Below are 13,723 nucleotides of genomic sequence, written 5' to 3' on the forward strand. Positions count from 1 at the left end.
GGGACTCTTCCATATTTTGGAAGTGTTTAATTTCCTAGACTGGTCCCTTGGGGTGATGTCTAAGAAAGCTCATGACTCGGATGGTCTTGACCCCGAAGTCATTCTCAGTATTCTTGCTTGTATTGACAAGGCAGTACAAGAACGGATCGGGAGAAATCTCCTCTCTTTTCGGAGCAGTACTCCTTAAGAAGAGGAGTATTTTTAGTTCATTCCTAACCAAGGCGGTTTCTCCCTCACAAAGAGCAGCCCTGGTTTTTTCGCTCCCCATGTCTGACTTCCTGTTTCCTTCTCAGTTTAGTGAAGGACATTTCTCGATCACTGACTGAGAAGGCGACTCAGGATCTTCTCCTGCAAACTGCAAGGGAAGAAGAGACCTCTTGTTTCTGTTGACAAGAAAGGACCGACTTCTACGTTCACCTCCCTTTCGAGGAGGGCCTCTCTCCAGAGCTACCTCTAAGAGAAGAGGTCTTGAGAGGAGAGGTAAGGTTCTCCTTCCCGTCCCTTTAAGAAGGGAAGTGAGACAGACAGCCTCCAAACACCAGTGGGGGCCAGGCTTCTCGAATTTGCAGACGCCTGGTCACTCATAAACTCAGACGCCTCTTCCATGTCCATAATCAGGAAGGGATATCTTATCCCCTTCCAAGACAGTCCTCACTAACGCCATTCCGCGGGAACTGTCAGCCAGATACAGGGACCCTGTACTGATGGATACTCTTCGTCTGATGGTGAATCAAATGTGGGACAAAAGAGCTATAGAACTGGTTCTAGAGCAAAACGCTCCGGGGTTTTACAATCGGCTTTTCCTGGTTGCGAAAGCCTCGGGGGCTGGAGACCAGTTCTAGATGTCAGCGCTCTGAACAAGTTCGTTCGAAAGGAGAAGTTCTCTATGGAGACTTCGGCCTCAGTCCTTGCGGCATTACGTCAAGGAGATTGGATGGTGTCGCTGGATCTCCAGGACGCCTATTTTCATGTCCCGATTCACCCTTCGTCGAAGAAGTACCTCCGTTTCATGACGGGGGAAGGATCTTTCAGTTCAGGGCCTTGTGTTTCGGCCTATCCACAGCTCCTCAGGTCTTCACAAGCCTGATGAAGAATGTGGCGAGGTTTCTTCACCTCAAAGGCGTCAACATCTCTCTATATTTTGGACGATTGGCTCATCAGGGCCAGAACAGAGAGACAGTGTTTGGAGGACCTTTCTTTGACCCTAGACCTGATAAAGGCGTTGGGACTACTCGTGAACCTCGAGAAGTCACAGCTGATTCCCAGACAGAACTTGGTCTATCTGGGGATTCAGATGGATTCTCGGGGTTTTTCGAGTATTTCCTTCGCAAGAGAGAATCGTGAGAGGCTTGGAAAAAGTCCTCTCTCTTCTTATGGAAAGAACAAACTTCGGCGAGGGAATGGTTAAGCCTACTAGGCACCCTTTCCTCGTTCGAACAGTTCTTTCCTCTAGGAAGACTACATCTTCGCCCTCTTCAGTTTTTTTGTTTTTCCTAAGGGAGATCGTGGAATCGGAAGGAAGACGGGACTTCTCTCCGACAGTTTTCTCCTTCCAATGGAGATGAAACCACACCTGCAATGGTGGTTGTCCCCTCTAAAAGAGAACAAGGGAACTTTCTCTGGAAGTTCCGAACCCAAGCCGAGTGTTGTATTCCGACGCATCGGAGAAGGGTTGGGGAGCAACACTAGGACCGAGAGAAGTGTCAGGCACCTGGAAGGCAGGGCACAGGTGTCCTGGCACATAAATTGCAAAGAACTTCTAGCAGTTCACTTAGCGCTACAGTTCTTCGAACCCTTTTGTGAAGGAAAACAGTGTGGTCCAAGTGAATGTGGACCAACACTACAGCCCTGCTCCTACATTCGAAAGCAGGAGAACACACTCAGTGTCCGCTTTACGAGATAGCAAGAGATCTGCTAATTTGGGTCCTCACAAGAAACATCGCCCTCCTAACAAGATTTGTTCAGGGGACGAGAAACATCCCAGGCGGACAGACTTAGCAGGAGAAGCCAGGTCTTCACACAGAATGGACTCTTCATTCAGAGGTGTGTCAGAGTCTTTTGGGGATCTTTGGGGCACTCCTCACGTAGATCTGTTCGCCACATTCCTTTCCAAAAGGCTGGAAGTCCTTTGTTCAGTGGTGGAAGACCCAAGAGCTCTCGTGGTCGACGCCTTCCTGCTGGACTGGTCTCATGTGGACGTGTACGCTTTCCCCCCTTTCAAAATCCTGGGACAAGTGTTGAGAAAAGTTCGTAGCGTCCAACGGGACAAGGATGACCCTGATAGCCCCACCCGTTTTGGCCAGCACAAGATTGGTTTGCAGAGGTGCTGGAGTGGACAGTAGACTTCCCAAGACCCTCTCCAAATTTCCAAAAAGAAAAAGGGATGGATCTTCTCAGACAGCCACACTTTCGAGAGGTTTCAATCAAAACCTCCCCGCTCTCGCTCTGACTGCCTTTCGACTATCGAAAGACTTGTCAGAGCGAGGGGGTTTTCTCGCGAAGCTGCAAGCGCTATCGCTAGAGCCCGCAGAGCTTCCACTAGACGAGTCTATCAGTCTAAGTGGGAGGTATTCAGAAGGTGGTGTAAGTCTAAGAAGTTGTCCTCCTCCAGTACCTCTATAACCGAAATCGCCGATTTACTATTGTTCTTGAGAGAGGTCTCTCATTTGTCTGTATCGACAATCAAGGATACAGAAGCATGCTGTCGTCAGTATTTAGAAACAGAGGCCTAGACATTGCTGACAATAAAGATCTTGCACGACTTTGATTAGATCGTTTTGAAACGACAAAATCGAAGGAACTAACTCCACCCAGCTGGAACCTGGACGTAGTTCTCAAGTTCCTTTCGTCTGACAGATTTGAGCCTCCCCCACGTAGCTTCGTTCAGGGATATAACAAGAAAATGCTTGTTTCTCCTATCTTTGGCGACAGCCAAAAGAGTTGGGCGAACTTCATGCCCTAGAAGAATGAAGTCGGCTTTAAAACAAAGACTCGGCCTTTTGCTCGTTTGAGAACTCTGTTTCTAGCGAAGAATGAAATCCATCGAATCCCTGGCCCAAGAGATTCGAGATCAAAGGCTTATCGAGTCTAGTAGGGAGAGAAACAGAGAGGTCTCTTTGCCCGGTAAGAGCCTTGAAGTTCTTCTTACAAAGAAAGAAACAAATGGGAGGCTCTAGACAAGTCTTTGGTGTTCGATTAAGGACCCACAAGAATCATGTCTAAGAACCGCATTAGCCTCTTCATTAGGAGCGTCATTACGGATGCTCACAAGTTCTGTCCTGACGACTCTTTTCCGCTTTTAATGAGTAAAAGCCCATGAAGTTAGAGCAGTGGCGACGTCTCTCTCTTTTCAGAAGAATATGTCATTATTAAAGAAAATCATTGACACGACATATTGGAGGTGCAATTCAGTTTTTTGCATCTCACTATCTTAAAGACATTCGCGTGACCTACGAGAAATGTTTTTCTCTGGGACCATTTGTATCGGCGGATACAATACTGGGTACGGGAGCAAACACCAATCCTTAATTTTGTACATACCTTCTACTAGATATTGTTCTAGATTTCTGCTGACAAAGAGGGCTCGGTGCTGCACTGGCGGCCAGTCACTGTTGTTCAGTAAGGAACTCTTGTGATATCTTTTAGGGGAGTATTAAAAATTTTTTTTGAGAATTTTTGTATGAATGAGTTTTTCGTTTCGAGTTATGGGTTGTTTGTTATGAGTTCGGGGATAACTCAGAACAATTCTATATACTAACATGGTGGTTAGGATCAGGTGGTCGGGATTGGTTATGCTCCTTCACAAGGTGTGTTGTCATAGAAGTGGTCCAGTACCCATTGACAAAGTCCTTTTAGGCTCTGCCGAGTAAGCGGTTCTTATACCCATTGACAGACCCACAAGAACTCTAGCCATAGATCTAATATCTCGCTAAAGTCTTGAGGTGATGCAGACTACCGGGCTACAGCCACGAAGTCTACCACCTATCAGGTAGGAACCAAGGTTTTTTCTTTTATACCTACAACATATGTTGTTTACCTGTCTATTCCATATTAGCTGTCTCTGACCCTCCACCAAAGGGTGCCAATCAGCTATGTATATATCTGACAGGTAAGTTCATTGTATGAAAATGATATTGTTATAATACAATAAAGTTTCATACATACTTACCTGGCAGATATATACGATTAATGGCCCACCCAGCCTCCCCGCAGGAGACAGGTGGAAGAGAGAAAATATGATAGAAAACGGGAATGGTTCCTAGTCCTGCCGCCCAGGGCAGGCAGGTAGATCACCTGACCTACCGGTAGCGAGTGGCGCGAAATTTGAATTTCTGTCGGGGACGACGGAGTCTTAGCTATGTATATATCTGCCAGGTAAGTATGTATGAAACTTTATTGTATTATAACAATATCATTTTTATACATACTTACCTGACAGATATATACGATTAATGGCCCACCCAGCCTCCCCGCAGGAGACAGGTGGAAGAGAAGAATTCTGATTAGAAAACGGGAATGGTTCCTAGTCCTGCCACCCAGGGCAGGGCGGTAGATCACCTGACCTACCGGTAGCGTGTGCCGCGAAATTTGAAATTCTGTCGGAGATGACGGAGTCTATAGCTAAGTATATATCTGTCAGGTAAGTATGTATAAAGCTTTATTGTAACATGACAATATCATGTTAATGTTTTCTGCCAATTTTTAAAGTGGTTCGTAAAGTTAAGTGTTCATGTTTTCTGCCATTTGTCCTCCTCCTCTGTCGCCACTTTCGGAGATTGCCTCTCGAAAGGTAAGGTTCCACATTTTACTACATATGTACGTATGTACTACAGTATTTCTTGTACCATGTACACTAATACACTTTATTTAAAGGTACAGTATAGGTTATGTTAGGTATTGAATGGTCCAAATTGTTGTATTTCATTGTTTATTGGTCAATTTAGCTTTATTATAAAATTTACTGTGGTGTTTTTGGAGGGCTTGGAACGAATTAGGCAATTTACATGTAAAACGTAGTTCGAGATACGAAAAAATCAGGTTAAGAAGGCTGCTTTGGAATGGTTTAATTTCGTATCCTGAAGCACTACTGTATTCATTTACGGGTTAGAACATACTATACATGTTTTCATTGAACATTAACTAATAGGGGAATATCAGTGTCTCTAGTTGAAATAATCTGATATGGGAGATTTTCTAGTTGTCTAATAATGCATTTGTACTTACCTTATATACTTGTGTAACTCGTGATCTCCCGTATCATGCGATGCACAAATTTTCTCCCATAAGAATTTTATCATGTATCTTGTGTATCATGCAAGTTCCTTTTTTTTTTTTTGAGATACCAAATTACAATGGACTAATCTCTTTTCCACCATCTCTTTATCCCATCTTCCAGTTGAATTACTAGTTAAAAAGTAAATGAGTATGAATGATAAAAGTATTGTTAGTAATATTATATTAGATGCCTAAATGCATGCAACCATAAACAACTGAATGAGAAGCAGCTATGAACAGCTGAATTGGACAACAACAGCTGTTTTGCTTGCATTTCAACCATCATTCAATTGTAAACAATTACTGTAGTTATGTTACAAATGACATCATGTAGAATAGGACTGATATATTTTTACATTATACCCTTTATTTGCTATGGAGAAAATACAGGCAAGGAAATATACTGCTAAATTTAAGTTGCAAGTTTTATCTGAAGCTTAGAAAACAATGTTCAGGCTGATAATGACTATAGAGTATTGTACATTGGCTACATGGATGAAGCCCTTAAACTGCTATGCCATCAAACTCGACCATAAGCAAAATTGGAGAGAAAAGTATTTTAATCAAAACTACTGGGCATGAAAGAACAGTTTTTACTGTTGTTTCAATGTGTACGTATCTATTAAGTGGAAATTTAATAGATACGTAAACAAAAATTCCTGAATGCTATATCATTGTCCATGTTCATGAAAACCTAAACAATGCAAATGGCACATGATCGCTATGCTTGTATTTTTTTAATACAATTGTAATATGGGAATACATACAATATTATTGGATACAGTGAGGTAAAGTATAACTTTTTAAAAGATCCATGGAAAAGATGTGTACATATTTGTTTTGATTGTATTGTATAATACAATGCTAATTTATGAATATTGCATAAACTAATTTTATAAATTTATGGCTCATGCATGATGTGACCCCCCTTAAAATTATTTTCAAAAATTAGGTGTTCAAAAGTCGCATGATACACAAGTATATACAGTAATATAAGATAATAAATTATTTAAATTGTACCTTGAGAAACTACAAAAAAACAATAGTTGTTGAAGCCACAGACCCCTAACTGAGGGGGGTTAGAACTGCTCAGGTATTCATTTGGGTGATGGTAGACTTAGAGATTCCTAAGGTATAACTTTTTCTTGATACCAGCTTATCTTACTGCTGTAACCAAATCCTTGAAGGCATTCAGTGCATTTGTTGTGAAAGGAATGTGACACTATCTTTTGATTACATAAATGTCATATATTGAAGTGAAATGTTTTGATTATAGCAACTCAAGGCTTAGAAAGTTACTGGGAGAATCGCTACCACCACGAAGATCGGCCAGCAGGAAGTAATGATGTGAGCGTAACACTGTACAATGCTGCAGCCAGACTTAGTACTAAGACGGTAACGCAGTTACTTATCTCTAAGAATAGAGAATGCCATTTGTATGCATCAGCAGTATTAGAAGCCAATTCTTATCAAGTCAGTGATGAATTTAAGGTAAGTACAGTATGATTAATTATGTAGTGCATAATAATCTAGCTAAATATATTAAACAATATTTTTGAATGAAATGAATCTTACCTCATGTTTATGATTCCCACATCAGGTGGGAGGACAATAGTGTGTGAAAACTAGAAAATTACGAGCATCATTTAGTTTGAACTATCTATGGATCCATCCCTTTTGGGTGGGTTGAGCGTCTGTAGTTTTCCATTTAGGTTTTTCTGTCATTGGTCTGCAAGTATGCATTGGAGAGTGTTTGCTTGATTTTGTTGATAATTAGATTGTTTTTAGTGTTTGGTTTGGCTTTTCTTGTGTTTTGTCATCATAAAGGATGTCATCCAAAGAGGATGAAGACAAGTTTCAAGTGTGTAAGGTAAGGGGGTTGTATTTCCCATCTTTACTCTTCAGTTTACAACGGTCACAACATGTGTTAAATTTAGGAACAAGGTTGTTCTTTTTATGGTTAGAAGAAATAATGAATGCTTAAGTATAAGGAGATGCATGAAGCAGATAATATAGGAAAAGACAGAAAAAAAAAATTCTTCTGACTCTAAGACAAGAAGTGAGGTTAGGAGTAAAAGTTTCTCATCTTTTCAAAACCTTTCAGATTGCAGCTTTTGCCACTCGCAGTTTTTCTAGTACTAATACTACTTCAAATTTTCTTCTTTCAAAGCTCCCTTTTTTGGCCAGGATATGAGATCTGGCAAATTAGAGGCCGATGTAACTGGTCTTAGGGCTATTTTAGAAGAGTTAAGGAGGTAATCTCCTTGACACTTGTTACTTTCTCAGGACAATTTGGTTGTCCTTTTTTTAGGTTCCCTGCTTGTGGCAGAGGAAGTGCCTTTGATGGTCCTTCTGCTGTTGGAAGTACAAGGAAGCAGGGTGTTTTAGGTTAGATGTGCAGAAGTTGTTGGTCATTTGGGCCTCATTAGGCCTATCAGGAGTACCAACCTTAGATGGCCTGTTACCCCACTTCATGTCTTCGCAAATTCCAGTGTTGGCTACCATGACAGTTCCTAGCCCTTTCATCCTCCACTCTGCCAGGTCTTGCTCTACACCGTTTAGTGCGATATCACTGGTATTTAATACACATCTTCTTGGATTGCCACCCGTTCAGGCTACAGCAGTACCAACAGCTTATGTACAGAGTTCGTCTGCTCCCATAACATCACAGCTGGCTCCTGCTATGATGTCATCTGCTGCGGCTCATACTGTGAACTCTTTCATTCAGGCTATGTTTGACACAATCAATTCAGTCTTTTGAGAGAATACGGCTGTGTTCTTAAGAGGAGGCGGTGTAAGTCTCTTTCTTCGTCTTCATCCTCGTCGTCGTCTTCTAGTATTTGTTCCCCTGTTCGTTTGAGGATTAAAGATTTTGTAACTGATCCTCTCCCCAAAGAAATGAAGGACCATTTCCTCTTCTTTGCCTTTAGACAACATCTGTGACTTGTCCGCACACATATATATTCTCGTAGATGATGTGTCTCGTCTGTCAGTCTCTCACCCTCAAGAATCTCATTCTGAGAGGAACACTACAGTAGTAGTTACTTCTCTAATTTGTCCTGTGCAAGTTCAGAGAAAAGACGACAAGGCTCCGATCAAGAAATCTCGAATGGTGGATCCTCCTCTGTCCATGTCTAGAAGTCATCATATTGTTATAGTTCAGCTATGAGAGACATTCTTTTATTTCACACTCATGTCTGACCTTTCAGAAGTCCAGTAAGTCCTAGGCCTTCCAGACATTTGTCTTGCCCTTGCTCTAGATTATGTTCGACCAAAAGAGATTGTGATTCCTCCCCTGATTCTCACAGACATGGATATGTGAATAGATGGGCCACGAAGATAGAGACGGATGTGTGACTAGACATGGCCGTAAGGTCAATAAGGATACAACCGTGGTTCTACACCAGATAGAGACGGATTTGTGGCTAACCATGGCCGTGGTTCTACACCAGATTGTTCGGGTTTGCTGAATCACTCTTCTTTGCCACGACAACACTCCTCATCACGATCGTCAAGGAGAGACCACTACCGACATTCATCTTGCACCCAAGGATGTGACTATTGCCCTTCCAGGCTACTTGATGATGCACATCTGTCATGGAAGAAAGGGTTTTCTGCATCTTGAGCCAGTGATCCAGACATCTCTTTCCTCTGCATCAGGTGTTGAGTCTACAAGAATGTCAGGGTCTGATAGATCCTATGCTCCTGCGCTAAACCTTGTGGAATCGTTGGAGAAGGCAGATAGGGATCCTTGTGTCCATAAAGCAGAGGATTTGGAGATTCAGGAGTTTTCTTTCTTATGCAGAAGTTAATGAACACAATGAAGGAGGTTACCTAACTGACAACCATTGCAGTGCTTATAAAACTGCTATGTGAGATATCAGCTTAATAATCTTTGTGTTTAGATTATTTTTTAGTCATGAATCCATTAATAAATTTTTTAGGCACTTTGTAGTTATTAGAATTTTTTTTTATATAATTTAGGGTTTTTTTTCACTTTAGCATACAGGAATTAATTTTTCAAAACCATTTCAGTAAACCCAAATTATTTAAATATTACTTGTCTGTGATCACAGATATTGAATTTATTACTGAAGAATTGCAATCATCAACACCTTTGAATTTTTGCAGGGAATTTTAGTCCAATATGTCGGAAACATCAAGAATGAAGCCAGCTTTAATTTAGAGACGTGGTTTTTCCCCCACAATAAATATCGTCCCCCTTTTGACAAATCAGTGTATAGGATTATTGTAAGTATAACCTGTGTAGTTTTTTATACAGTAATGTTTTGATGTATATATATATTTTTGTTTTCATGGTACCCTATTGTTTTTAAAATTTAAAACAAACAACTTTGTGAAGAATTAATGAAAATTAATTGTTATAGAGTAGTGTAATATTTCAGATTTTCCACTTTATGTTTTTATATAAATTCATACATGGCATATAAATTCATACATGGAAATAATAGAATGCTAAATAATTAAATTGAGGATTGTTTTGACACATTTTAGCGTTTAATGCTAATATATTTCTTGCTGAACTTGTACAATAGCAGTGTCTAAAGCATTCAAGTATTTAATATCCCAGATAATATAAGACCCTTCAGAGTTCAGGTTATGGTGTGGTTCATGCTGCATTTTATCTTTGTGTGATATTCTGTTTATTAGAATTTATCATTGATATTATTGAATTTGTTTTCAGAGTGTTGAAGTTGGATCTGACTTTGATGTTAAGGAGCAAGTCTTCCGAAACTTGGGAGGAGCATTAGGTCCAAATAGTGATATAACAGTCATAACTCGCTGGACAGGCGCTAAAAGTGATAATGTTGGTGGTGAAGAAGAAGAGGAGGAGACTGTGCAACAACCTCTCCTATTATTGATGGATCCTGTAGGAGCAAAAGTTGCTGAAGAAATAACCCTGGAAGCTGGAGACCAGGTTTGTTTTAAACATTGTGGTCCTTTTGTAAACTCATATTTTTTTCTAGACTTGTTTCTTAATAAGATTTTGTCTAATATCATTTGTTCCTTGATCAGTTTAGCTAGTCATGCTATAATGGAAATGTTTGTAAAATCTAACGAGTTATCTTTGGCTTGACATGTCATCAGTGATACTAACATGCATGTACTTGTACTCTACTCTTGTCTTGCCATGTACATCTGTTCTATGGCTATTGTCTTTCCCTTTGTGACTATTGTCCATCTATCCACTTATCCTCTAACTCTTCCACACACTCTTTCCTACTGAACATATAACTGTACAGAAGTACCTTCTTAACAGGTATCATAATCATAAGAGTTGAATTGAACTTCGTCTGAGCCCATGAGAGAAAAGATAAACGAGTATCTAAAAACTCAACCTTCTGGGATTAAACACAATGAGACGTGTCCAGATTCATTGGATTCGTGGAAGGTAAAAAGAACTGTCTGTTCAAGTAAGAAACAACATAGGCCTCAGGGAAAGAGGAGTAAGTGCTTCTGTGAAGCAGATTTGTTTATTGTACAGGAACAAACCAAATAACTGCGACCAGTATGGCTGCCACACTCACCTGTATCAGACCAGTTCCATCTTATGACATTTTATATTCTTCAACCCGCCTGCAGAAAGAAGAAAGGAAAAAAGAGAAAGGAGGAGACCAGCCATCTGGACCGAAGGAAAAAAGTGTCCAAGGACCTGTGGGCAGTGTCCTTCTGGAAAAGGAAGTGAATGTGGTCTGCTGAAGCCAAGAACCAGCATTCAAAACCCTATGAACAGACAAGTTCTTCTTAATTGCCAGAGAGGAACTCATTCCTCTGAAATCTTATGCTCTAGCCTGCACAGACTCTGTGACAGATCTATCTGATGAGGAGTATGCCTGGTTAATCACCTCACATGGCCAGAATGAAAAGATCTTGGAAACTTCCATTCTGGACCGACCGGTGCTAACACAGTCTATGACACTTAGACCTTTGGTCAGGGCAGAGTTCTGACAGGACAAGGCAAAAACTCCTATGGATCATTGTCCACCAATTCATTCAGGAGAAGAATGAAAAAGAGAGAAATTTGCGATCATGAACTGAGAGATTTTGAGTCTCACCTACAAAATCCGGGACAAGTTTGAAGGCCACAGACCACTCGCCCCTGGTGCTTTTACTGTCATAACCCAGGCCATGAAGTTCATCCGCTCTGTTTGAGGAAGCTAAGGCTAACAGGAAAACTGTCTTTAAGAGTCAGATTCCCGACTGATGGCGCGTTTGAGCTTTCTTGTTGAAAAGGACTGTTCAAAACTCCTGAACAACACCATGATTTCCCAGGATGCACAGGATTTACCCGAGAAATCATGATGCACAGGATTTACCCGAAGGTGGCCCTGTAGTCCCCAGAAGCTGAGATGATGTGAAAGAATAGAAAATCCATTATCCACTCACTGAAATACTGAGTGGAGAGAAACACTGTCAACACCCCAACCATGGTAGTTGGACTACTTGCCCTGGTAAACTGCTAAAGGAGACCTCCTGAGATAGCTGGACATGTGTCCTGCTGCTTTGCAAGAAAAGCTTCTCACTCTCAAGAGATACTCGATGGTCCCCGGCTGTGAAGCAACAGAGATCTTACCGACTGTTGGAGCATTTCCACGAGACTAGCAAGAGAGGTTCCATAGAGGATTTATTTGGAACCTCTGACAGAAGATACAGAAGTTCTAGGAACCATTTTGCCTGTGGACACAGAGGCACCACCAAGGACATCCTGAAATTCCTGGGTCTCACTACTATGACTTGACTGATTCGGCAGATTACTCTGTTCAGAACCTGACCGATCTGGCAGAACTGGGGGAAAGCATACCATAGAGATTGTGCCAAGGATGCAGAAGAGCGTCCTCTACTTGAGGAAGAGGATCCTAAACCTCCAAGAAGTAGACCTACAGTTTCTTGGTGAAACGAGTGGCAAAGAGATCTAACATGAGTCTTTCCCAAAGAAAGAACAGTGAATCACTATGTTCTGATGCAGAGACCACTCCATACATAGGACTTTACCCCAATGGCTAGGTTGTTGGCCACCACAATTCTCCTGCTTGGAATGTAGCTTACCATGGGCTCCACAGAGGTGATGACTCCACACGGTGCATTTTGACGGTTAAATCAGTGGGGCTGGCGATAGAAAGTAGTTTTCATCTCCGGTCAACAATTCTGAGACCATGAATAGAAGACCTCTAGAATCAGAGGTCTAACAAGGACGTCCAAGTAGACTGAAAAGACAATAGGATATGCCATTGGGATGTCTTAAAACTCAGAACAGATATACTCAAAATCTCCTACTGTAAACTTTTGCATGACAAAGTAAAAGCACTGTAGACCTGGGAGAAGTCCTTGGGCTGCCAAGGAAATGTGCATCTTCAACAGTAGACTTCCTATGAGATGATCCCTCATGATGTTATACAATCAGTATGCTACTCATTAGAGGAGTTGTTCTATAGTGATAGGTCACCCGGTCGGTCCAAAATGAGGGTTACAAGATTGTCTTTCATTCTGGTGATTAAGTAGGCATATTCCTCATTGGATAGTTCTGTCACAGAGTCTGTGCAGGCTAGAGCATATGACTTCAGAGGAATGAGTTTGTCTCTGGCAATTAAGAAGAACTTGTCTGTTCATAGGGTTTTGAATGCTGGTTCTTGGCTTCAGCAGACCACATTCACTTCCTTTTCCAGAAGGACATTGCCCACAGGTCCTAGGACACTTTTTTTCCTTGGGTCTGATGGTGACAGCTGCCCATCAATTTATGTAGCTCATCCAGTGCTCTCCACAGGACAGTTTGTATCTCACCTAAAATGATTGCGTGTGAGATGGAATGAGGGAGATGGCTGGTCTCCTTTCTCTTTTTTCCTTTTTTCTTCTTCCAGGCAGGTTGAAAAATATGACACATCATAAGCTGGAACTGGTCTGATATAGGTCAGTGTGGCAGCCTTACTGGTTGCAGTTACTTGGTTTATTCCTGTACAATAGACAAATTTGCTTCTCAGTAGCACTTACTCCTCTCTAACAAGGGGAGAGGGGAGTAGTAATAAATCCCTGTGGCCTATGTGGTTTGTTGCTTGAACAGGCAGAGTTCTTTTTACCTTCCACAAATGCAATGACTCTGGACATGCCTCATTGTGTTTAATCCCAGAAGGTTGAGTTTTTAGGTATGTACTTGTTTATCTATTCTCTCACGGGCTCAAACCCCCTTCTTTAGAAATCGATCTTCTCAGAAGGGTGGTTAGGTGGGCTGAATCCCAAGCCGGTTCAGGGTACTTGTACCTCCCTCCAAGTATGAGTCTATCCTATTGTTAAGACCAAAGGTTTGTTCCTTGTATGAACAAATGACAATTTTTTTTTAATCAATTTGTTTTTTTAATGGTTAACCAACCTGAGGTCTTAACTGCCCACCTCTAGCTGCCCCTCTCATATCCTTTGTTGGAAGAAAGACTGGTGC

General features: G+C 41.4%; 1 protein-coding gene across 1 annotated transcript in view; it reads left to right on the top strand.

Annotated features, from left to right (window-relative positions):
• LOC135219926 (xylosyltransferase oxt-like) overlaps positions 1 to 13,723 on the top strand; it is a 313,007-nt gene that overhangs the window by 266,597 nt on the left and 32,687 nt on the right. The window contains exons 14-15 of the mRNA XM_064257145.1: positions 9,406 to 9,525; positions 9,980 to 10,213. Coding sequence (XP_064113215.1) covers positions 9,406 to 9,525; positions 9,980 to 10,213 — 354 coding nt within the window. The remainder of the gene's footprint in view (positions 1 to 9,405; positions 9,526 to 9,979; positions 10,214 to 13,723) is intronic.

Source organism: Macrobrachium nipponense, chromosome 1 (assembly GCF_015104395.2).
Source record: "Macrobrachium nipponense isolate FS-2020 chromosome 1, ASM1510439v2, whole genome shotgun sequence".
In the NCBI taxonomy this organism is placed as follows: domain Eukaryota; kingdom Metazoa; phylum Arthropoda; class Malacostraca; order Decapoda; family Palaemonidae; genus Macrobrachium; species Macrobrachium nipponense.